The following is a 25,692-nucleotide window of genomic DNA, read 5'->3' on the forward strand; positions in this document are numbered from 1 at the left end:
AAAAGTCATTACAGCAGTGCTGTGCGCTGGATGTGCTCGGCAGAAGATGAGATGACAGTAGTAACCGTCCTGGGGAGGCTGATGGTGGTCCACTGCTGTGTGCTGAGCGACTTCCCAAGTGCTCCTTCAAAGATGAATAGACAGACAGCGTGGTCATTTTGTCCTCTCTACAACTGCCAAATCAAAACCAGCAACCAGCAGTTGATATGCACACGAGGGCTGCGCGACGCTTCAGTCCCTGATTTGATTCAGCGGAGATTCAGCCCAGTTTGGTGCCTGAATCTCCAAATGTAAATCAAATCAGGAGACCCTTTAATCTCTTCGAATTGAATTGGAAACCTCCAAACCGATTTGGAGAGATTCGGCAACAGACACAGCTTTAGATATTTTTTCTATGTGCCTCTGGGTAGCAGGTGGCTCGTGAATGCTGCAATGCCGGGGCACGTGGAGTGTCCCACAGGAGCGCGGGGGGTCCCCAGCATGCCTGGCAGCAGCGGGAGAGGGCTCCTCACACTCCCCCCAGCTCAGTGACTGGTGCCTCCTAGGTCTGGGGGGGCACCCTGCAGCTCATTGCTGCGGGGGACACGGGGGGGGCCCCCAGCACGCTCCCCAGCAGAAGTACTTCTAGTCCACTGCCAGGTTCGCCACCGAGCATGCGGGGGCCCTCTGTGCGCCTGTGGGATGCTCCATACACCTCAGCATCGCAGCATTCATGAGCCTCGGGGTATATAGAAAAAACATTTAAAGCTGTGTCTATGGCTGAATCACTGATTCTCTGAATCAGCATCAAATCTTTAGATTCGGATCGGGTCGAATCGAATCAGAGACAGTGATCTGAATCAATGAATTGAATCACTATCCCCAATTCAGGCTGAATCCAAATCCAAATCTAATAGGGCCCGTTTTGCACACCCCTGACGTGCACCCCACTTCACCGCAAGGATGTTTTTCTTTTTGTTGCTTTTTATCTCACTTTTCATTAGAAGCCTTAAACACCCTAATCAACAGCTCCCCCCCCCCCCCCAGATAAAGTTCACTTGCATTACTTTTTTGCTTTTGTTTTGTCCCTTATTTTAGTCACATTTTATGTAACACTAAAAATGATCTGACACCTTTTGGTCACCAAAGGAAATGTATCACAGGCTGAGGTTCAACACAGAACTACTTATGTTACAGTAGCGTCATGAGGACTAAATGCGATGTATACCATGCTTTGAAGATGTCAAAAATATGTAGCTCACACATGCTAAATATTATCTGTCTTCTTTGCCAGAAGAAAAGTTAATGGCAGATGCTTGTACAACACATTTATAGATGTCATGAGAGCAGAACTGCAACCTGATATTTTAACACTCTTCGCACTTTAATCTGTCACATCCAGGTTATTTCACTCTTGCAGTTCTTTTAGGAGACTCTGTCAATCATGCTTAATTATGAAATGGCTGTATCGCGTTGACAAATCGAAATCAGGAAATAAGATACGCTACTTTGTCTCTAGTGACATTACATTTTAATGACGTGACTATAACCTTGAAACTATAAACCTTAAACTATAAGCATAAGGCTGAATAATTCTGTATATGAAAATCCCATTCAAACAAAACAGGAGCTCTGTTTGGCAGTATGTGGCCGATAAGGGAGCTAATTTCACATTTTTATTCTAGCTAACAAGCAAAAACTAGTTTTAAAATAAGACTGAACTACCTCTATACTTTAACCATCCAGGGCCTGCATTAATCCAATGTTTCGCTGGTTTAAAGCCACTTAATTCAACTAGCCTACTGCAGCAGTGAATCAGGCTTTGGTATGTTTTCACTGTTGAAAGTGATGGATTGTGTCAGAAAAATATAGAAATATAATAATCACTGCAGTGAATCAAACTACGTTCCATCTAGTGGGAAGCCTGTCATCAATTGTGGTCATTACCATATGCCTCAAAATGATGGGCAGGAAACCACATAATGGGCATTTATGGAGTAAATTGCTACATACAAGTTTCTTCCTGGCCCCAGGCAGCTAGTGAACGGTTAATGCCCTGATGCCTGAGGGTTTCTATCACACCTCATTATCCACATTTTTTTTTAATCCTACTAAGGCAACAGGATCAGTGACGCTGCAGCAAAGACTTAAGTGGGTTGATTCTCTCATTACCCACTGTTTTTTCTTGACAACCGCTTTTGCACGGTCTTTAGGGAGTTACCACGTGGGGTGCACAATCATGAAGGGCTCGCCCTTCACACCCATATGACTGTGCATGTGCCCTGGCTGCTTCCTGCTTCCCCTCAGTAGAGGGGACTTGATGAGCCCGCACCTCCTAGAGACCCCAAGGATTACGGGGCCCGCCTGGGGCAAGACGTCTCTGCAAACTCCTGCTGTAGCTTTAATGCAGACTGAAAACATCAGCCAGACAGAAGAGTTAAAGCAAAGCAAAGCTGGAAAGAACTCCAGTTTGTCCTTCCTGAAGTGAGCCATCTAACTAGTATACGTATGCTGCCATCTTAAGGGCACTCTTTATCATTACTTCCAACCAAATCCAGCATAGCGCTGAATTGTGCAAGGACTTTTCTTCAGAGATAAAACCCCCAGCCTGTTATTTTTTCTGACAATGGAACTGGGTAGTTTTCCATATGAACAAATCCTTTTACAGCCATTTGTCAAAGACTTCAGTCTATTGGACATATCTAAATCTGATTTTCCACAGCCCTATATTTTGTATGTTAATATGATGGAAGTAAGTCTTGCTTCCAGGTCTTCGATAACATTTTATGCTTGGTGCCCAATTAAAAAAAAACCCCATTTCTTTGAACCTCTTGTTCCCTATAATCTTTTGAGGATAACGTTACATATGCTGGTGTCAAAGCAGATGTTTCTGTTCATGTTGCCTGTTTAAAGAGGATATCATTTATTACATTTGTGGGACTTCATAAATTCTACTTTTTCTTATGCAGAAACCCTCTGTTTCTAACATTTACTTAAAAAAAAGTTGTGAAGAACAGTTTAAGAATTTTCTCATATGACAGAGCCAGAAGGTGACTATTGGTATTTAATATTGCTAATGTATGTCATAAGCATTTATAATACTGGTGCTTAAGTTATTCCAAACGGGATGCGTTTCACAATAAATGTAGCATAACAATTTTGCAAATAATAATATTTCCCCTTGTGAAATTGTCCCTCAGACAGTTTGCATTTCTAGAGGGAGCTGGGCATGTTTTAGGCCAGATGGCAGGTGGCATTTCCAGTGGCACATCTGGTTTCACAACTGGCACTTCCACGGGATGCACAGCCGATCTGAGGGGGTGCATGTGGACCGCATGCACCACCAGTGTGTAGCAGGCTCCTATTTGAAGACATACAAACTTGTAATCTCAAATCAAATTACTAACTATCTTCTAGCTTTGCTCTGGAAGGGGCTGCAACTGCTTAAAAAACTGCAATTGCAAAGCTGCCACTTTAAAATTAAGAAGTGACTTCTGAAAATTAGGCCCTTCAAAAACTGATGTGAAACCAGAGATCGGTGGAGGGAAACGAGATGGTTCTCCTGCACTCCTGCCTCCCACCCCAAACGCATGCAAAACAAGGAGAGCTTCGGAGATTTGGGCAGTCGCCGCTGGCTGCCGCAGGGAGCTGGACCTGGACTCTGTGCTGGTAAGTGGGGGTGGGGAGGAGCTGGAGGAGCAGGGGAAGGGGACCATGCATGGGGGGACCCCTGCCGGCCCCCATCCCCTGCCTACTCCTCCAGCCCCCCTAAGCGCCCCCCATCTCCCACCCGCTCTCCCAGCCCCACTGATAGCTGCCCTGCCTGGCCCCAGGTCCCAGCTCCTTAAAAAAATAAAAATAAAGCCCTGCACTCACCAGCTCCTGCAGCAGCCATCGGGGCTTCTGGGGGCTTGTGGCAGAGCCCCCCATACGACATGGGGCCATAGGGGGCAGCGGGAATAACCCCCTGCGCCTGGCAGCAGCTGGTAAGTGCAGGCTTTTTTTTTTTTTTTTTAAAGAGCTGGGATGCTGGGGTTGGGCAGGCCAGCCATTGACAGGGCTGGGAAAGCAGGTGGGGGATGGGGCCTCTTTGATTTGGAGATTTGGCCAAATAGATTCAGGATTGACTCAAATCACCAAAATTGAATCACTGCCCCCCGAATCCAAATCCAAAGCGAATACTAGCCATTTTGCACCAGCCGACTAAAAAGCCTCAAGGCTGCAGGTTTTTAGATAAAACAACAAGTGAAATTCCAGTGAAATCTGGAACCTAATTAGGCTAGGGATTTCAGAATCTCCCAAAGAATACATCACTTTTGACTTCTAAATGGCTTAAATAACGTGATTTTTTTTAGTCAATAAATAGCAAATCAGATTGCTATTTCTGATCTTGTTTTACTGTAGGCAGTCTGATTTTTCCAAGGTAGGCTAAGGAAAAAAAAAAGGAAACAGGCAATTACTGCAGATCAAAATAACAATTTATACACAGGAAAATGGTCAAATTGTTTCTTCAACATACAACTTTTATTAAAAGAAACCAACCAAATGCTATGATTTTCAGATCTAAACTGTCAACATGACTTCAAAATGTATTATGCCAATATCATTCAAACATTCATAATAAAAATGAAATAGAAAGAAAACCACTCCTATAACCTAAGTCTTTTTAGAAGACTCAAGTAATCAGCATCAACTATCAGCTTAACAGAAATGGGTAAAACATTACCATTAGGGAAAATGCCCAAACATGCTAACTATGGATGTGGAAGATCCATATAGCATTTTACAAAGGAATGAGGGCAAAACCAACCTGTAATATTAACTAATTCAAGTGCCCTTTCTACTCAGTGACTCTAAAATACTTACATTACAGAACTGGAGAGGGTCTCAGCTCCATTATCCAAGTATCTACTGGTACTGGGTCATGTAAGGACTTCAGTCCTGCCCTCAGACAGCATTATCTTGTAAAACTGGATACTCCAGTCTTGCAAGGTGTCAGATGCCTTCTATGAAGGACTGAACACCCATACGTTGCTTCTTCAGCTTCAACAGCGATCGAAGGTTCTCAGCATATCACAGAATGGGCCCTATTTTACAGTCATGCTGTTGCGAACTTTAGAAGCAAACTTATTATAAATAGCACGTAACAAAAAGATAGGACAGAATTATTAATACAATGTACTAACTGAACATTTATGTGTTGTCTCCTAAAAGTACCAAAAACACCTAAGAGTCCCTTAAGATGTGAATGCTTAAAATACAGTTTACCGTACAGTATTGTACAGAATACACAATTCATAGAGGAACCTTATTGTCTTTGGCTACATGCAGAAAATAAGTGGGGTATCAGTTTGTGCATGGTATATGTCACTCCGTGTTAATGTTTGCCTTTTAATTTAATTATTAGAAATACATCAAGAAACAACTAACATGAGCCAAATTTTGCATTTCTCCTCAGACAAAACCAATGGAGCTCTGGCAATGGCATTTTGAATAAGTAAAGCCAGTAAGATTTGAAATACTCATTAAATCCAACCATGCAGCACTCTTTAAATTCAGATTAAATTATCTGTTCATTATATAACCCGTCTTGTATGGCACTACCATTACTTGGCTATAATGAACAGTAAAACAAAAATATTAGCACTGAAAAATATTTTGAAATGGTTTTAATATTTTGAAAGTAGAAATTTAAAAATTTTATGAGCATGCTTTCAAAGAGTAATTTTAAATGACAGCAAAAATTAATTACTGCAGCAATGGTAACTATATTCAGTCAAGTAACAGTAACAATCAATAGTACCATCACTAATTATTTTAACATATTTATCAATTGTGAAGGCTAAGTAGTATAACTGGTATACAAACAGCAATTCTTACAAACAGATTGAAGTGATGTGTTCAATGCTTTCTTTTTTTCTAAAAAGTACTCCCCACCATTTCTGAACACAAGCATACCTTACTAGGGAAGCCCCATCCACAGCACTTAAAATTTAATGGGAGCTTCTCCACTGACATCAGTGAGCCTTGGATCAGGTGTACAAAATCATTTTTGTAATCACACAAACAATAAAAAAGAACAAGCGATAAAAAGGTAACAAAACAATATAAAACATCAACTATTTGCTATTTTACCTCTATTACAGCTTCTTGCACAAAATCTCAAAGCAGCTGTAAGGTACCAACAACCAATCAAAAACCACAGGGGTATGAGCTTCCTCTCATACTGCCATATGATCTCAAGCGTAATAAAAATCAGTGGAGTTACGCCTGTGTAAAATACATGAAAGAGGAAGCTGGCCCTTGGCTTTCCAAGGCTTGGCTGTATGGGCTCTCTTACACTTTACCGGAAGCATCTTTAAAGTTAGCATATTAAAAGTGTACTCTAAAAAGAACGATACTACAACACATTTTTGACAAGGTTCTCAGATGGCTAGCACAGCTCAAAGGTTTTGAAAAAATTTATGCTTTTAGCCAACTGCACAACATCAGTCAGAGACTCTGTTCAGATCCTCAGAGTGATTCTTGCATCAGAGTTATATTGCCTTTCTCGAAGTGTTCAACCAAGGCATGTGTAAATAAGATGAAGTGCTGAACTGGACAAGAACAGAACTACTGAGGAATAAAAATCTGTAGGCAATTCTGCAAATAAATCTGGAAGATCAATGACATGGAAACAGAAACCAATTCCAGTTAATTGGAAAGTTTGTGCCTTTTCCTCAAGACTCATGCAAATATGTTGGACTATAGAGCAACTCTAGTGGACCATTTTCTAGCAACTTCTATCAAAGATGTGTAGTATATCATGGTAGAAAAAAAAGATAGGAGGACCTTGAAACTAGTACCTGGTGCAGCTTGGTTCCCTAAACACGCTTACAAACTTTGTGCTAGGCTGCAGACTGCTATTCTGTGCAATAGCAACAATGAGAAACCAGAACGTGCTTTATTTGTCCATCGTGTTGAAGAGCATTTCACATGTCATTTCTGTTTTCTGCTCCCTTGGGGTAGTCATTTCTATGTCATATGTGACAGGAACAATCTTAGTGCCACAATCCTCCACGTTCATAATGGAAACATCTTGGAATGATCCCTGATCAACAGCTTGGCAGGAAAGAAAAGTATCACAATTATTCAGTACAGCAAGAATTAAATACTAGAAGAATTTATGCAAAAATTCTGTGCTTTGTAAGGGGCAGTAAGTCTGTACATTTTAAGATTTTAATTGTACGGGATTTAAGAATGGAATGGTGGTTTATGTAGTGTATCACAATGTCTTTTATTTTAGACAGTCTTAAAGGCAGGGTGATGGACTAGGTGACCTCATGAGGGCCCTTCCAGCCACACTTTCCTATGGTCCTATTTAACTGGATACCACCATACTTCTCATATCCATGGCATACGGGATTTGTTTTTAATGTCTTCATTGATTTTCAACAGCAGCAAACGATCAACCACACACATACCCCACACCAACTTTTAACCAGAGCAAACAAATTAAAATTCTTTTAGGTAACTGATGATCATATGCAATATCTGGAAGGCCAGTGATGCAAGGAAAGAGGAAGAGTGCAGTCCCAAGAGTTCCTCAAGATCCAGAGAAGTTTTCATATAGCATGTGGACAACACCAGCAGAAAAGTCTAAGTACTGCAGATACATAACTACAACCATTTATTTCTAAGACTAAGGCACTTCTCAAATCTTCAGCTATAACCGTTGCTGCTTTGCCAGTGAGTGGGTTGCTAGTGGTAAACCCACCTGTTGACAACTCACACAGATACACATTCATCAAACCTGGAAAAGCTCCAGTCTAACAACCTTCATGTTGTGAAATGGTATCCCAAGGGCATTATTCCTACATCAGAGCCAGCTGCCTGCCAACAGAGCAAGCAAGGTGTCATCTACATGTGCTTAATGAAAGGTCTAATGAAGAAGGCAGTAATGTGATGAACCAGAGCTTTCTTGTGATGGCTACCATCTTGGCCTGCAGAATCACAGCTCTCTTAAAATGGTAACTTTATCACCAACCCAGATACATTAGCTTTCCAGCCATACTTCAGTGCAAGTGTCACAAATGGGAGATACTTGGCTTCACCAGCTCCGGGGTTTTAGTCTGGACTCTGTCAAATTGCACACGCAACACTCTGCAAGGGAGAACCTGCAGTGGCTTATCTAGTGGTAATGCTCTCTACCCTCCCTAACAGAAAGAGAAAAAGCATTTGTGACATCTGGGCAGGGAGACTGGGAATAGGTGAACCATAGGCTCCAATATAAACAACTGAGCAATGCCCCCCACCCAGATGACTGGGACTCCACACACACACACACACGTTTCTGAAACATTCTTCCATTATTATCACTTAAATTAGCTTCATTGTGAAACATTAATTAAACCGCAGGAGGAAATTCATTGCTTTTGCCTTTTATCATCAATTCTAATTTACACAACTACATTCTGACTTCTTAACTGATTACCTGCTTGCTTAGCATGTTCTAGGCTCCTACATCTCTTCTTTTTACCCTTGCTTCCTTTGCTGGATCTAATAGTGTTTGCTCTCATAAATCCACAGGTTTCAGCATGCTTATGCATGTTACTCTGTCAGGATAATAAAGCAGATACATATGATTCTGGTATTAATGCACTTTCAAATGCAAAAAGACAAACATGTCAACGTTTTAAAGAATAAGCTTTGGAAAACTAGAAACATTGTTAAATCATATCGGCAACTTATCAAACTTCTGCAGATTTTTTTACTATGAACTCTTACATTTAAATCATTATATTGAAGATGGGCAACAATTACTTTTTTGTTGGATTCACACATGAACCATACGGTTTCACCTACAGAATATCAATTTTGGAAAGCCTGCTCTGAAGGCTTGAGAAATAATTATATTCCCAAGTCCCACAGCAGTGATAGGTCTTGTACAACATTCTCTGCGGTAATTGCACTGGCAGAGATACAAGCTTTACTGATAGGAACAGGATTATTATTTTCCTACTCATATTGTAAAACTATTCCTTACATTTTCTACTTCACATATTTTCTTAATTTCTTCTGTCTATCCTTTTTTTACCATCAGGGATTTGTTTCTTATTCTCTTTTTTAATTATTCCCAGTAGATTACATGCATTACACAACTTGTGCTGTACCAATTTATGAAACACCTTGCCCATTTAACATAAATTACTGGATCTGTTTTAACTCTTTCATTCAAGGTCTGGAGAGAAATTACTGTGGACTTGGCATCAAGGAGTTAACTGTTAACAGTTCAGCCAGGAGACTGTTTCTTACTCTCCATCCCTTACGGCAGCGTGACACACAGCACTCAACTAAAATTATCTGCATCGGGGTCCCTTAAAAGACGACTCTTACCCAGCGTGAGTAGCTCTTGCCACACTTCGGACACTCAAAAACTGTTGGTTTAAAATCAGAATCATGGTATTTCCTGAAATGAACAGTCAGAAGCTGCTTCTGTCGGAAACATTTACTGCAACACAGACAAATGAAGGGCTTCTCGCCAGTGTGGATGCGCTTATGCACGACCAAATGTCGTTCCTAAAACAAAGAGAAGAAGTGCATTTAAAACAGAACTCCAGGTAGCTTTGTGACATACACTGGCAAAGGCAAGAGTTAGGACACTTTTACACATGCTCCTGAGGTGTGTGTGTGGCGGGTGCTTTAATTAGAGCACCTCTGAGAGCCAGTCTAATTAACATGCCACAGCGCTCTCGTGTATCTGTGTCCCTGCGCTTTAAAACGGCAGTGAGGGCACTTGAACTAAAGCTCGTCAAACAGGCTTCACTGAAGCGTGGGGACACTGAAGCACGAGTCGCGGGAGGCTGCTGGAGCACGGTGATTACCACGCTCCAGCAGGCTCAATTAATCAAGCCTGCTCCGAAGTGCTGTAATCACAGTTTTGGAGCAGCCTCCATGCTTGTGTACAGGCACCCTTAGAGTGTCAAGATGTTGCAAAACACCAAAGATGGTCCTTAATCTGCTCCACTATGCACAAGTAGCAAGCAATCGAAACAGCAGGATTCTTCTTCTCCAACGACTTGACTAGGACCAGGATGTTACCGCATGATCTCGGAGATCAGGGATACCTAAAATAATCAGAGCCCAAAGCAAAGGCAAAGGGGGGGCCCCTCACCAACGCTTAATTTATATTTCCTTCAATTTTTCAATTTACCTTAAATATTAAAAAATTGCAGGTCTCTCAAATGTGTCAGTTATCTCAAGTTATTTTTCTCATAGTGATTTGAAGAACAGGTGGATCAAAAAAAAAAAGCCTTTCCATAAAAAAAAGACAAGAGTGAATTATTTTGGCCTTCTTTTGAAAAGTGTTATTTTTATCGTCGGAGATGTGGCGAGTTAAGGCCCCCGCTAGAATATCGGTCACTCTCAGAATTACAGAAAGTCTCCTGAGAAGACTGCTCCCAAGGGGGAGGCAGACCTAGAAACAAAGCTGCATTCCTGCTCAGAGCTGGCGTTTGTAGGACCGGCAGATTTGGGATCCGCACTGACAGAGGCCGGGAAAGCAAGATTTTGATACCGGTGGACAGGATGTGGTAACGGGTGCACCAGGTCTTGGCATAGCAGCTTGTGCAGGTACTGAAGCATCAGATCCATGATAAGCAGTTGGTGGTGGGGGAAGCTAAGGAATCTGTAATAGCTCAGGCACTAGAGAAGTGTAGCGTCTGCAACTGGGTGCTGCTATTTGGATGCTTCAAAGCTTCATCAGGATCTGGGTAGGACTATGAAGGGTTGGAGCTAGAAGAACAGTGAAAAGTGTCTCTGCAACCAACTCTAGGCAGGAAATCGCTCTGGAACCTATCTTCACTGGGGAAGCGGTTCTCATTTTGGCTGTGAAGATTTTAACAGTGTTCACGTGTATTAGTTATATAAATGCCACTTCATATACCACTAAAGTAAAGGCATTAATTGGGTTAATACACTGATGAACAAATAATATTCTGTAGAACAGAGCCTGCATATTTCAATCTTTAACCATGACAGATTCCTAAATTCAAGCCAATAGAACAAAAATGTGTCATTTTTATATATAGTTGAACAGCGTGCAATTCTGTAATCGGAGTATCTAGCAGTAAAACTATATCTCTGGGTTGAAATATGATGGATCTGTCTAGGCTGTACATAACTCTTTAATGAGAGCATCCAGGAATGAAAAAAAGGTTACAAGTTTATCTAGCAAGAAAAATATGCTTTCCTATACACTATTGATCCAGGAAGTCTTGCAAAATATGCATAATGATTTAGTCCTTGCTTTTTTAGATGCAAGAAAAATTATTTCGTGGAAGAGAAAGATACAAGAACACTTCCCAATGATACTGAGTCAGGTTTGTTTTGGCCGATGCCCAATGAGGCCTAGTCTTGCTGAGAGTATAACCAAAGCTACAGAATATGTCTCTAAAGCTCCGGGCCTTATCAGGAAGATATAGATTGAAATTTGTTGTGAATGATGAGATTAGGGGTCAAACACTAATACTGAAAATGAACTGGGCAAAGAATACAATATTCTATACCCAATTCCTTCTATACCCTAATTCCCAATCTTTCCTCATAGTGTCTAAATCATGCAATGCTAAATAGCACACATTTCTTTTTTAGATGTTTCAGTCTAGTTTGAAATTATTTTGTATGTACTTGCTGAATGCTATGAACAAGACGAGAATAAGTATTTTATTTTTGTTACACTGTGAGCGAATATTGATAGGTTGTACTTCGTAGTTCCAAATAGATAATGTATGAGAGATTTATCATAAGCAACAAGACTTGTATTACTATTTTATCATTCATTTACAAACTGTTTATCTTGCACATAGATAACTGAAAGTACTTTACTTATATTGTCATTATAAATAATTTTATGATGATCAAAGGAAATACATCCTCAAAGCCAACCAACCTCAGGAAAGCATCAAATGAATAAACAATCCCATCCCAATTAATTTGAATACCTGCTTGCACGCATAGCTGCACTGATCACATTTGAATTTCTTCTCGTTTCTGTGCGTTTTCTTGTGCTGAATGAGAGCGTAGCGCTCGTGGAAGACTGCTTCACAGTAACTGCACTTCAAGGCCACAGCCAGATGGGAATGCAGGTTTCGTAAGTGGACACCTAAAACAGTTTTGGAGACCTTTATGTTCAGGACTTGGATAAGTGAACATACATTTTTTTTTGAATTCTGTGTCGGGGAAAGTGCTGCACTATGCACAGGCCCAGAAGAAAATACAAAAAGAATCTCTCATGCTTCCTTTAGAGGAGCTGAAACCACAACTATTGGCACCAACTTATGTGTCAAAAACCACGTAACAGGAGATGGGAGAAGAGGCACAAAGGCCAAATTTTCCACAAAAACAAAAGCACCTAAAGATGCTGAAAGGCACCTAGTGGGGTTCAACAAAGTGTTTAAACAGACTGCATGCCTAAGTCCTACTGATTTGAACCAAAAATAAGCATTTAGGCTGCCCATGTGTTTTTAAAAATTCTAACAGGCATCTGTTTTCACTGGGTGCTGACAAACATGCAGCTCCCCGTTGCAACTCATGGAGTGCCACGAGTTACACTGATACCCTGGACCCAACAGAGGGTGGAGGGAGGCCTCCAGTCCCTCTGCCTCACTCTCCAGGGAAGTTTTGGCAAGCCCCAGATTGGAGCTCCCTCTGCTGCCTTCCCCTCCACCCATTCTGAAGACAGTGCTGGGAGCAGGGCTGGGCTGCCCTACTCTTGGTGTGTGCTGACACAAGTCAATGAAAGCACTCTGCTTTAGGGCACCTTCATCTGAACCCTCACGTAATGAGGTTCAGACTGTTGTGGCATCCGGCCCTTTTAAAGTGCTCTGCAGCTGTGCACGCCTGTAGAGCGCTTCAGGGGGCCGACTGCATGACAGAATGTCACTTGTGTCCATGCCCGTTGTTGCACACCTAAGCTCCTTTGTAAATCTAGCACCAGGTGATGTTTATTGTAACTTGGTACCTGCAGACATGTGGGGTCTTTTGCTGATCAACTGGCATTTGCTAGGGGACATTCTTTGAAAAAAGATAAAATCAAGTCATTCCACACTGAATATCTATTCTGTTTCTAGTTTAATACATGGGTATTTAATTGATTTCACTGGGAGTGTATTCGCTGCTTAAGTGTATTTGAGCAGATCACTAGGTCTATGGCTGGATGTTTGGGTACCTAACTACCTGTTAAAACTTGCCCCCCTACTACTCAATTCAACATGCACAAACACTGGGAACCTGTCAAATTATGTCTATGTACACAACATTTTGATGATGAGTCTATGGCATTTTGCAAAAAGACCCAAACAGTACTAACCTTAAAAAGAGCTGTGGGGTATTAACCACCTGAGCAGAGAGACACTACCTGGTACCTAAATATGCAGTTACCACCCCAACATTAGACTCCCAGCTTTGAAAATCTTGGCCTTTCTGTAGAGCTTCTGCTGGTAATTACCAATTATACCAACTTATTCATCACAAATAAATTTTATTTATAGTATAGTGATTTGCTAATGAAACCTTATTTTGCTGAGATGTTCATATTTCTAGGAAAACCACATCAAATTAGAGGTGAAAAATATGAATTCTGATACCTTTATTGGTATGTGAATGAAGTACTTTTTCAGATGCAGAGTAATTTACAGAGTTAGTATAATCATAATTCTCACAAAATCATGTTGGTTTGTATAAATTGGAACAATTTTGGTCTGCATGACAGACAATTTTCCCTTATATTAAGTATAAACCTGTACATACACCATTACCATAACCATATTACTAAGAGATGAAGGAGAAAATCCATGAGCGGCATACAGAATTTATGCATCTAAACCAGAATGATTTATGTTTGAAATATAATGGCTCACTTTCTGCTTCTTGGAAAAAAGAGCTAAGAAGTTAGAGGTCATTTCTATTCATTGTGTACTATCATCTGACTTGTCACACGCATATTAGAAAACCGGAAAATAATTCATCAGTTTAAAGCACGGCTGTCATGCATATGGACCACTGGCTGGATCTGGCCCATGGGCTGGAATTCAGGAGGATGGGGCTGTTTGCCAAAATCTAGGGCACAGAGGCCCATTACAGGTACCTGGTGGCAGCGAAGAACGAGCAAGTCTGCAGTAACTCCCTGCAGCTCCATACTGCTTCTTCTCCCGCAGCTGCCACTGGTTCCCCACCACCCCAGGTGGGTCTGGATCTGACCCACACAGGGCCCCACAGTTCAGAACCAGCCAGGGTGGCTGTGTAAGTTTGAAACCCCTGGCTTAAAGGAATTTAGTAGTAGTTAAAGTCTGGGGGGAAATGCAGTACAGTACACTTAGGTTGCTGAAGATGTGAAAAAATAAAACAACATGCTTTACCAGAAGAGGCAACACATTAGCTGGACCTGGCTCCACAGCATCTGTATAGATCATGTGCTTCAGCAGGGCTTTTTTGGCACTTTTATCTAACAGCAGCTATTAGATAAAAATGCCAAAAAAGCCCCGCTGAAACGCCCAATCTATACAGACATTGGGCAAGCTGAGTCAAACTAATGTGATGCCTCTTCTGGGCATGCAGTGGGCTTGGCGCGGGGGTACACCGAGTTTAAAGTAAAGCACCGTTTAATTTGGTTTTTTACAACTGTAAGCAGCTTTACTGTCTCTTAAAGAGATACAAACACAAGTTTAACACTTAACGGGCATCTTAATGATTGATTATGAATGTGACTGACTCTATGTGCCATTTCAAGATCCATGGCAATGCACTCAGAAATTCTCAAGTAAAATTAGACAAAAATGGTCAAGGACAGACACAAGTGCCAGAGTAAAAGCTGATCTTTACATCTCCAGCTCAAACCCAGACTAACGCATCCTTTTTTATTTTACACCCCAGACTGGGAGAAGCACAGACTCAGGGGCTGTAGAAGCGGTACGGGGAAACTGAGTGCTGAACAGTACTTAGGGCTTCTCTACACGTGTAGGGAGGCTGCTCTGACGTGCTGGAATCAAGTCTGCTGGAGCGTGGAAATTACCGCACTTGAGCGGACTCCAGCATTACTCAGACAGAACAAAAAGTTGTCAGTTTTATATATGGTTGAACTGCGTGCAATTCTGTAATCAAAGTATCTAGCAATAAAACTTTCTCTGAGTTGAAATATGATGGATCTGTCTAGACTGCACATAACGCTTTAATCCGAGCATCCAGGAATGAAACAGCGGTTACAAGTTTATCTAGCAAGAGAAATATGCTTTCCTATACTATTGATCCTGGCAGAGTCTTGCAAAACATGCATGATTTCGTTCTTGTTTTGCTCATTCGAGGAGCTTTAGTTCAAAGCACCCCACTGCCACTTTTCAGCATACATGTGATGCTCTGGCGCTTTAAATCAGCATGGCTCTCAGAGCTGCGCTAACTCAAGTGCCCCCCTGTCCCCACAGCATGTCTATGAACACCCTTAATGACTACGTTACCTACCTCTACCCTTGTAGAGAACTGATTCTTAAAACATGACGGGTAATGTTGCAGGTTAAGTGTTACAAATTAACATCATCTCTACAGTTCAGCATCATAAACGTACCAATATACTTCACCCGCTAGATGGCACCACACCTCTTAAGCAAGAGAGAGTTACCTAATGAAATAAGTGAATTCTTTTTCTGGGAAATACTTCAGTTAATGATAGACGCTCAGTCAAAGTATTACAGTTCTGATAGCAGAACGAACTGTAAGAACGTGACATTAACGTTACCGCTAATTCCCTATGGATTTCACACTGATTGTTTCTTTCTTAAGTCCAAACTCACGTAAGTCACTTTTCCTTGCAATAACTGTCTCACAACGCGGACACTGATGTCTCGGCACATTTTCACTATGCTTCTGCAATATGTGGATTTTCATGGTGCCACTTTGGGTGAATCTTGCCTGACAAACATAACACTGATAGGGTTTTTCACCTACAGGAGAGCAAGAAGGGTTGCAAATTAATATATATTTAGCAGTTACGTGTGTGCATATATATGTATTCAGCATCCTACAGGTGCCAACAGCCATGATCCAGCAACATGAACCCCTGTGCCTCTGCAGAATCTTACTAACATCACACCTGAAGTCAAAACTAGCTCCCAGGTGATTCTGGCAAACAGTCTTGGCCAAGAGAAGCTGCAGGAAGAACTAATAATGGTGCAGGGCCATTGGCATAGCTGTTTTAGTAATGTATTAATTTTGAATTCATTCCTCTCTCATGCTGTTTACTATGATGAATAAAGGAAAATGCAATAACACCAACACTGATCAGAACTCAGTCCTGCCCTCTAGCATATTTTCTAATCTTCAGGTCTTTACAGGGAAGCCACAATAAGGCCTATGTTTTGGAATGACCTTCTTTTTTTAATCCTCCGGGCTGTCAGATGCGCTGTGTAAAAGTCACTAAATGTAGTACACAACTGAAAACTTGGTCCACGGAGCCAAGGACACCCAAGCAGATGCTAAACATACTTCCCATACGAAAACATCTCGGCTTAAAAAAACCAGACAAACAAACTATTACAATCATTTATTGCCCAAATTCTTAAAAACAGCTCTGAAAAAAATCCCAACAGTTTTAAAACAGCACTTTTTTCATATTTTTAGTACGATAACAAATCTCTATGGAAGAGAAAAAACGGCCACGCAAAGTTGCAACAAGTTTGAGAGGCTGGAATGAGTCCTATTAAAAAGCTATCCTAGCATAAAATAGATAGGATTCATTGTGACATGACAAAGACTTACCTGAATGAGTTATCATGTGTCTTTTCAGCTTATAGGTATCCTTACTAGCATAACTACAGAGAGAACAGTGGTAAGGACGCTCTCCTGTGTGTGAGCGGATGTGCCGCTTCAATTTGCTTGCCTGAAAATAAAAATCATTAGTGAAATGCCCCTTTTATCATAGCGATGCTCAACTGAAACCCTGCTCCACTTCACCAAACAAATTAGCGGTGATTTCAAATATTAACACTCGTCCCCGAGTCACCCTCCCAATTTTAGTGGCCACAGTTCTCCTTCCCTTTCTCCCTCCTGCTGCTTTGTGGAAGATCCACACAAGCAACAGGAAAAAAAGGGAAACCTTTTTTTCAGTGGTTAACCACTTTTACCTATTTGTGTAAAAACCCACTGAGCTCCCAGCAGATTAGGGCCTTTCTCTTGGAAACATACACATACTGCTCAAAGACACAGGAGGACTGCACTTACTTCTACACTACAGTATTTACACAGTGTGCACTTAAAGGGCTTTTCTAGAGTATGCTTATAACGCCTGTGTCGTGCAAGCTCACCGCTGGTCACAAATGCCATGTCACAGTCACTGCATTTATATGGCCTGGTCCCTGCAAGAATATACCATTTTTAGAACTATACTGAAAGGCAAATCATTTGTCTACAGTAAATCAGCACTTACACATTGATACAGTATTAAAGTCAGTACTGTAACGTTGATATTTTAACTTATACAGAAGATAAGCTCGTAAGTCTCAAAATACTTCTTTTATTAAAACTACAGAAAGAATGTGGACAAATTGGAGAGTCTGGTGGAGGGTGTCAAAAATGGTTTGGGGGCTGGGGAACGTGACTTATGAGGAAAGACAGAGGGAACTGGGCTTATTTAGTCTAGAGAAGAGGAGACTGAGGGGGGATTTAATAGCAGCCTTCACCTACTTGAAGGGGGGTTTGAAAGAGGATGGAGCTGGTCTGTTCTCAGTGGGGGCAGATGACAGAACAAGGAGCAACGGGCTCAAATTGCACCAAGAGAAGTTTCGGTTGGCTATTAGGAAGAATTTTCTCACTAGGAGGGTAGTAAAACACTGGAACAGGTCACCCAGAGAGGGGGTGGCAGCTCCATCCTTGGAGGTTTTTAAGACCCGGATAGACAACACCTTGCTGGGATGATCTAGTCAGGGATGGTCCTGCTTCGAATCATTTAATCCGAACTAGATGACCTCCTGAGGTCCCTTCCAACCCTAACTTTCTACGATCCTGTGAACTGCGACTTACCCATTTTAAATATGAAGAAAGGAAGAGACAGGTCAACAAACATTCAAGAAGACAGACCAGGTCACACATACAGGAATGAGAGATTTTAGTTTGAAAATGGTTCCTTGCTTAAAATCCATTTTTTCCCACACAAATGGGATATACGTCAATAGGCCGTGCTCTTTCAACATCCCACATACACACAGCTTCCAAGGAAACTAGTGGGAGTTGTGAGTGCAGACTGATGCCAGAATATGGCTCTTGCAATCATTTGGAAGGGAGGGTCTCACACGGTGGTCTGCAGACCACCACTGGTCCGCCAGCTCCATTAGGTGGCCCGCAGAAAGGTTGTGGAACAATCAAGAATATCTGTACTTGTAAGGTAAGACTACTGATATTCAAATCTGAGTTGTGCACTTTGATTTGTAGAATAAAAAAAAAGTTTATTAAGTGGTCTGCTAAGTGGTCCACCAAAACCCTCAGCAATTTTCAAGTGCTGCACGAAAGAAAAATTTGAGAACCACTGTTTTGGAAGGCCAGCCGGATACAACAGACACCAAGCAAAAGGAAGATAGTTTGCACACAGCATCTACCTGTATGTGTGTTCATGTGGTTACGCAGGAGAGTAACGGTACGGAAAGCCCTTAGGCAGAGATGGCACAGGTGGGGTTTTTCATCAGAATGGATTTTCATGTGGCGGTTAAGGCTCGACATTCGGAGAGAGGTGAACGTGCAAAGAACACAGCTGAAAGTCTCCTTTTCTTCTGTAACAACACACACACACACACATCAGGTTAGACGAGCTCTAAAACAATGATTTTCATTTTTGGTTCTTCAGTTTCATCACAGCCCCCCAGTCCCAAATGAAATAAAAATACTCTGCAGTTTTACAGGGCTTTTTATAAGACAACTTCTAAGTACTCCGCACAAATTAAGGCAGTTGGACAGGAACTGTTAGGCCCGTTGCAAAATATCAACCAATTTGTAGTAGGGTGAGTCTGTGGTACAGTTAGGAACAAAATCCCAGTAGGCCTGATTTCTACTCTATCTTTCAATGGAAATGCTCCCTTCTCTTTGCTCATATGTTCATCTAGATGCGTGCCTCCTGTGAAGTATTCCCCTTGACATCAGCTTTATTAGCCAATATTAACAATGCTTGTTTGAAGGCCGAAAAATGACAGATTAATTGTAAATTCTCTGCCTTTTCATGGGTCAGAAAGCAAATAGTATACATAAAAAACGATTACAGTCTAAAGCCTCTTTGAATCTATTGTTTGAATTCCAGTAATGCAAGTGCTGTGCACTGTTGATCTTTTAAACAATCAAATACCATACTCCTCTCCAGATTATACAATGTGCAGATTCACAAAACAGAAAGTAGTTATTTCTGTCGGAGATAAATTTAGAGAAAACATGGAGCATTTTCAGATTTCAAGCAACTTCAGAGCTGTCAAATAGGAAACAATAAGCTATCTAAAGAGCCCTCATCTCAGGCCCCAGGTGCAGATGCTTTCTAACGGTCTTGCCATGTTGACCGGGACAAGTATTTCCATATTCCACAAAAGAGAACAGAATTCATGTGCTCCTACAGAGACGTTACGCTTCCCAGGGAGAAGTGCCAGCTCTTGCAGCAGGGGCTGCTCAAGCACATCTCAGGTCCATGCAGCTGCGGAGCGTGGAGGTTCGCAGTTAAAGAAGCATTAGCAATTTTACAAACTTCTGCTTTAATTCCCAGGCATCACAAAACACAGATGCACTCCGACGCCTCACCTCTACTAACACGCTCTCGCTACTCAGTTGTGCACACCCAGTTTTTCCAGACTCTCCTTCGACTTGTACCAGGCCACTTGCCCTGTCCGCCTCTCTCTCCTGCAACATATTTTTGCAGCCCTCATACCTGTTGTTTATTTTTTATTTCTTCTGCTCAGCTTCCCCTCCAAATGCCTATTACCACGGTGCTTTCTCACCTCTACCAACCCCTGATATTTGGGCTCGCTCTCAACATCCTCTGCAATTTCCTGCTAAAATCTGGTCAACTGTGGCACAGCTGGAAAGTCACTGGATGAGCACAACAAAGAGAAAAAGCCTCACTAGCCCAGCAACGAGCTTTGTCACTCAACTTTTTCCTCTCCTCTTCTAGACCCCATATTGTCTCTAACATTAATAACATTGCTGCATCTTCTTTTGGCTCCCATAAGGCCTGAGACACAGACTTAATACATGCGATTTGTCACTTTTAGAGACACTGCTTCTCTTAGGGTTCACATTTCTATCAAACGCTGGACTTTGCAGTACAGGTTTATCACGACCCAGTAAAGCTGGGTTGCGAGAAACACACAGATAAAAGCAAAACAGGGTAAGGGGGGTGGTGTGCTAGAGCAGGGGAAGAGATAGGTCACAGCTGGGTGAACAGGAGGGCCGAGAAAGGAGCCTCAGGGACTGCAGTTCTCTGGGGAGATCGAGAGTTTCTAGATCGCTCCTAAGGAATGGGTTTTTTGTATTTTCCACCTCTCCCCAAAAGAAAAATGACCCTACTCTTGGGCTGTACTTTTCTAAAGCCGTAACTATAATGGGAAGTTTGTGACCTTTGAATCAGGGAGTTGAAAAATGTGGTAAGAAAGGAGCCATTTCCAATTGTCCCGGCCCTGACACCGTGTGTTTGGAAGAGTGGCTCCGACACCTGTAAATCGTCCTGCTTAGGGGCATTTGCTCCCCACCACTGAAGCTGGAAACTCAGGATAACCTTAACTATGGAGCCAGGTTTTTGTTCCTGTTTGCTTTGTTTTTAACCGCCAGCTACTTGAAGTGCAGATGACTGGTACACTAACCTGCACAATGCATCTCCTAAAATCCTGCATAGTGACATTAGATTAATTAAAACACCTTTATTAGCTAGTCCAAAAGACTTACTCCTCCTGCCATTATTCAGCAAAACATTAGCTCTTACCTTAAACTAAATCCAAGTACAGCGTGAAAGTTTCTTATAAAATTCCCACCTGTTTTCTAACTATAAATGACAAGTACTGTGTAGTCAGTTTTTTACCTTTCTTCTGCTGAAGTGCATTTGTTTGAGCTCTGAAAGTCTCTGTATACTTTATATCTGCTTCTTCTGATGGAGTCACATCTTCCTCTTTATATTCCTGGTGTGATGCTGATACACCGTCGTCGGTTTTACAGCTCTGGATTTCTTCCCCCTCGACAGCAGGAAGTTTGCTTCCTCTCACCTCCTCAGCTGTGGGTGCCTGGTGAACCCTCCCTTCAACTGCAAGCACCTCTTTACTTCTATCAATCTGGTTTAAACACAAAGGAGAGAGCCTTAACAATTCAATCAAGCAAAAGCAGTCTCAAAACAGCACAGGCTTTCTGCACTGACTACAGAGCAATACACTACCCACTAATTAAATCTGATTTCCAGTAGTTATTTGTTATATGATGCCTCTGGGTTTTGAGTCTGGGCCTACTGAATCAATATAATTTCTGACATAAACTTCAGCAGGAATCAGATCAGATGGGAGAGCCAACACTTTTGTACTGTTCAGATCCTAGAGTCGGGGTCAGATTTTTCCACGTGCTCTCTGCCACCCTGACTGAGACAGGCAGATTAGCACGTGAAATCAGCCTTAACCACCCAAGTTACAAAAAAGAAAGGTTGCTATAAAAACATAGACTGAGATTTTAAAAACCTGCCGGGAGGTTTTAGATGCCCAGTTCCCATTAACAGTAGCTGTGACTTAACTGGGAATTTTCGAAAGGGTTTATTGCATTTTATTTCAACTTCTAGTCATTCGCAGCACAACCGGAGGGCCAGCCAGGATCACCCTGCCCTGACCGCAAGCGAGGGCCGTGGCTTAGCCATGAGTCTCCACCTTAATCAGCAGCACGTCGGCGACCTTCCCCGTGGCTCTGCTGTCTTTGCTCTTCCCGGGCGCCGCGTCGTGCAGGACGCTGATCTGCATCAGCTCCAGGTCATGAAACGTGTAAACGCCGTCCTGGAGGCTGATGGCCACCGCGGCGGGGCCGTCCTGCGGCGCGCCCACCGCCTCGGCCTCGGCCTCGGCCTCCTCCGCGGCCTGCAGCTGCACGGGCCGCAGCGTGAGCAGCTGCTCCCCAGGCTCCCCCGCAGGGGGGGCCCACGCCGGGCCCTCCCCGCCTTGCGGCAGCGCCCGGGCCGGGGAGACGCCCCGGCCGGCCGGGCCCACTCGGGACATCGCGCCCTCGGGGCACGCGCCCGGCCCTTTGATTTGGGTGAAGGGCTCGGGGGGCGCTTCCATCGCGGGCGGCACCCAGCAGAGGAGCGCACGTGGGCCCCCCCAGTGCAACCCCGCACCCGCACCCACTCCCCTCCCCTCCCCGCTAGGGGGCCCGCACCTGCGGGCGGCGCACGTGGCCGGGGCCCGCCGCGTGGGCGGGGCGAGCACGTGGCGGAAGCGCGCGGCGCCGGGCCGGATGCTGCGTGTCGCGCGCACGTGCTGCTCGTGCCGCCTCCCGCCGGGCGGGGGAGAGTTCAGAGTCCCCGCGCTTGAGGACGGTGCCCGGGCCGCAGTCGCGGCCTCGGCTCGGTGCGGGGCTGCCGAAGCGCGACGGCACACGGGATCCTCGTGAGCCGGCCTGCGATGCGCGTACCTCGCTCGGGTGAGACGGGTTCGGGTTCGGGGGTTTTTTGCATATCCGACACTTCATTGCACCAGGCAGTACCAGTATCAGTTTTTTTAATTGCACCAGGCAGTACTGTATCATTTTTTTTATTGCATCAGGCAGTACTAATATTATTTTTTTTAATTGCGTCAGGCAGTACCAGTATCTTTTTTTTTTTTTTTTAATTACTTAGGTGCAAACACCCATGATCAGGGAGGTATGTGGCCACCGTGTTGTTCTGAGACAAAGAAATGCAAAAGTCGAGAAGTCTTTGGTTCGGAGATGATAGCTTTTATTAGACCAGCCGAGCTGGTCTGATACAGTTGCGAGGGTATTAGACGGACTGAGTCACAGCCTTGGTTTGGTGCAGAGTCTAAAATTGCAATCGGGCCAATTCGACCGACTGGTAGTAGACCAACTGAGTCGAGAACTGCAATGAGTCTTAAAATTGCAATTAGACCAACTGAGTCTAAAATTGCAAGTGGTCTAAAACTGCAATTTCTCAGTTGGTCTGATAATAAAAGATAGCATTTTGGAACCAAGCGTTCTATATTTTGGCAACCTTCGCGATCTGCCTGTCCGTTAAGGGTGTGCACTGCTTGAGGGCACAGCATCTTTCTGCTCCACCGGCTTTGTAAGGCAGTTGAGCTCTGTTTAGCTACATCATGATTAGCAGCAGGAAGGGTGATGGGGAAGCAGCCGGCCATGGGCTGGGATTAGAGGCTTTGGAAATCACAGGAGGGAGTCAAGTTTCAGGGCTGCTATCTCCCATCACTTCCCAGGACTCTCACAGCAGCTCTAAAACTGACGATCTCCCTTCGTAAGCACCCTGCAACCATTAGAAGCCTGGCCAAGGACAGAGGCTCGTCAGGTTCCTGCTACAACAGGAACAGGGATGAGTACTCCAAAACATGGTTTAAATCCAGGGTGGCCGACCTGTGTCAAGAGCAGCTTCTTTGTGTGGCACATGGCAGGACAGGGAAGGGACAAGCAGGTATGGGAAGAAGCAGAAAGCAGAGCAGGAGATGCAGTGGGCACAGGCGGGAAGCAGAGGCCAGAGCAGTAGAGCCAACAAGGAGCGTGGAGTAGAGAGCAGAAGGCAGAGCAGCAGATCAGGCAGAGGAAGGGGATCAGAGTAGCACTTAGGGAAGGTGCAGCCTTAACTTGTAGCCCCACTGGTTTAAGTTAAGTTCCTGAAAGTTCTTACTCTTGAATAAATGCTTAGCATTAGTTCAGTTCCAGCAAATGCACTTAAACAGGTCACTGTGTTACGGAATACATTTAGCTACTGGGCATCCAGGAAACAAGCATTTCATATTCTGCAAAGCCATTATTTAATTTTATTTATTCCTATTACTAACGGTAGGTGCAATATAACATAAATGAAAGCGCCAAAGCTCTAACGATCATGTTGCAAGGGGACACCCACACGGTGTCATCACCACCGGAGATCCATGTGGGTTCAGGGGTCCAGTACCTGGCACAAGCTATAAGCGAGGAAGATAATATTGCATACACAAAAAAAATGAATCTCATGACCATATTGATTTTAGGAGATTAAATGTACAGGGCTCTATCCTCAGAGACTGAAATCTGACAATGCCCATTCATTCCTGTTTCGCCAAAATCAAGTTACCCCTTAGGCACAAGCCAAAAGGCAAAAACCGAAATACAACACCAAAGAGGAATAAAATTTATCTCGCTGTATTTTACCATTTATAAATGCAAATAATTTTAAGCCATTAAGTTTTTTTTGTTAAGTGGACAGCTCAAAGGCAATGCAATTATTTACTGCTTATATACCTTTGTGATTTAGGGGAATAACATTTCAATTGGATATTACATTGTGTACAGTCAATGGCAGCTGCAGGCTTCTTCTTGCATGTATTAAAATCTCTTCAGATTGCTGTGGTGTATGTCATTACAATAGGGAGTTGAGGGGCAGTGAGGAAAAAAGACATTTTAAAAATAATATAGCTTACTTTAGGTCTTCTTAATGAGTTTCTTTGCACTTCCAACAGTCATCAGCATCAAGTCTGTCTTGCTTTGTACTTTTGCGTTATTAATCCATGCTGTTTATTAAGGGCCTGCCATTATTATCATTTCAAATGGATATTTTCAAGGCTTAGTAACTACAGTTTAGAATATCACTTCAGTTTAGCTTCAGTGAATTCAAGGGAATCACTTGGATCAGTGATCCACAAACTGAATAACTAAGTTTTGACACTATAGAGGCTGCAGTGCTCATTACGGTCTATTGATTAAACCATCTCTGCAATTACCAATACTGTCTACTGTATTATCTACATCTAAGTATAACCAGACAGCTTCTTACCCACTACTCTTAATACTCCATTTCACACTAGCTGACCAAGAACATGCATTAATGTCATGAACAAAGTGTGTTTTTTAAACATCTTTTTAAGGGAAGGGTAAACGTATTCTGCATGGTCCATTGCTAATTAAGAAGTTTATGGAATTTCAATAGTTCACAACTTTTTGTCAAACTATCATTATGTAAAGACAAAGAAAATTCAGCTACAAACACTGAGAAATTGTTGCTGAGAATCTAGCAATGCACAATAGGAAACATATGCAGTTAAGATTTGAAGTAAATGAACCAAATTCTGGCTGCCAGCTTGACCAAGACGAGGCAGCACACGTTGTTCGAAGGAGGGCTGTTACTGAGGATAAACAGCTTGATTGGATTTTGCAATCTACTTTTTGCACTTTGGCATAAGTTAAGATCAGAGCACCAGTCCAGATTGTCCACCTTAATTCTGAATACACCGTCCTTTGTGGACTAGAGATCCCTCATATTCATTCGCTATAGATTACTTGTAATGAGAATATCACAATTATGATCCATCATAAATATCCTTGATCTTCAAAGTTATGAATGCCTTCAGTTTGGTTCCCGATGTCCTCTGCTTTTTGGCAGTAGGCTCTGGGGAACGGAGAGCCTGTGCAATCCAGTCAGCGCCTGGTGCACCGCGTACCTTCCCTGCACATCCTGGATGGGCTCTCATCCAGCCTCCAGTGGCATCAACAGAA

At 42.8% G+C, this 25,692-nt stretch overlaps 1 protein-coding gene across 1 annotated transcript; it reads right to left on the bottom strand.

Moving 5' to 3' along the window:
* Positions 1 to 4,583: 4,583 nt before the first annotated feature.
* On the bottom strand, positions 4,584 to 22,274 carry CTCFL (CCCTC-binding factor like). The gene is made up of 10 exons (XM_090064091.1): positions 21,870 to 22,274; positions 21,047 to 21,293; positions 18,597 to 18,767; positions 17,227 to 17,360; positions 16,765 to 16,885; positions 15,801 to 15,950; positions 11,961 to 12,121; positions 9,355 to 9,537; positions 8,453 to 8,573; positions 4,584 to 7,080 (listed from the first exon to the last, which is right to left on the bottom strand). Exons 1-10 carry the CDS (start codon positions 22,272 to 22,274, stop codon positions 6,923 to 6,925), a joined length of 1,851 nt encoding a protein of 616 aa, XP_089920217.1. The 3' UTR covers positions 4,584 to 6,922.
* Between the last annotated feature and the right edge of the window lie 3,418 nt (positions 22,275 to 25,692).

This window comes from Crocodylus siamensis, chromosome 10 (assembly GCF_052110815.1).
Source record: "Crocodylus siamensis isolate JL-2025a chromosome 10, ASM5211081v1, whole genome shotgun sequence".
Classification (NCBI taxonomy): Eukaryota; Metazoa; Chordata; order Crocodylia; family Crocodylidae; genus Crocodylus; species Crocodylus siamensis.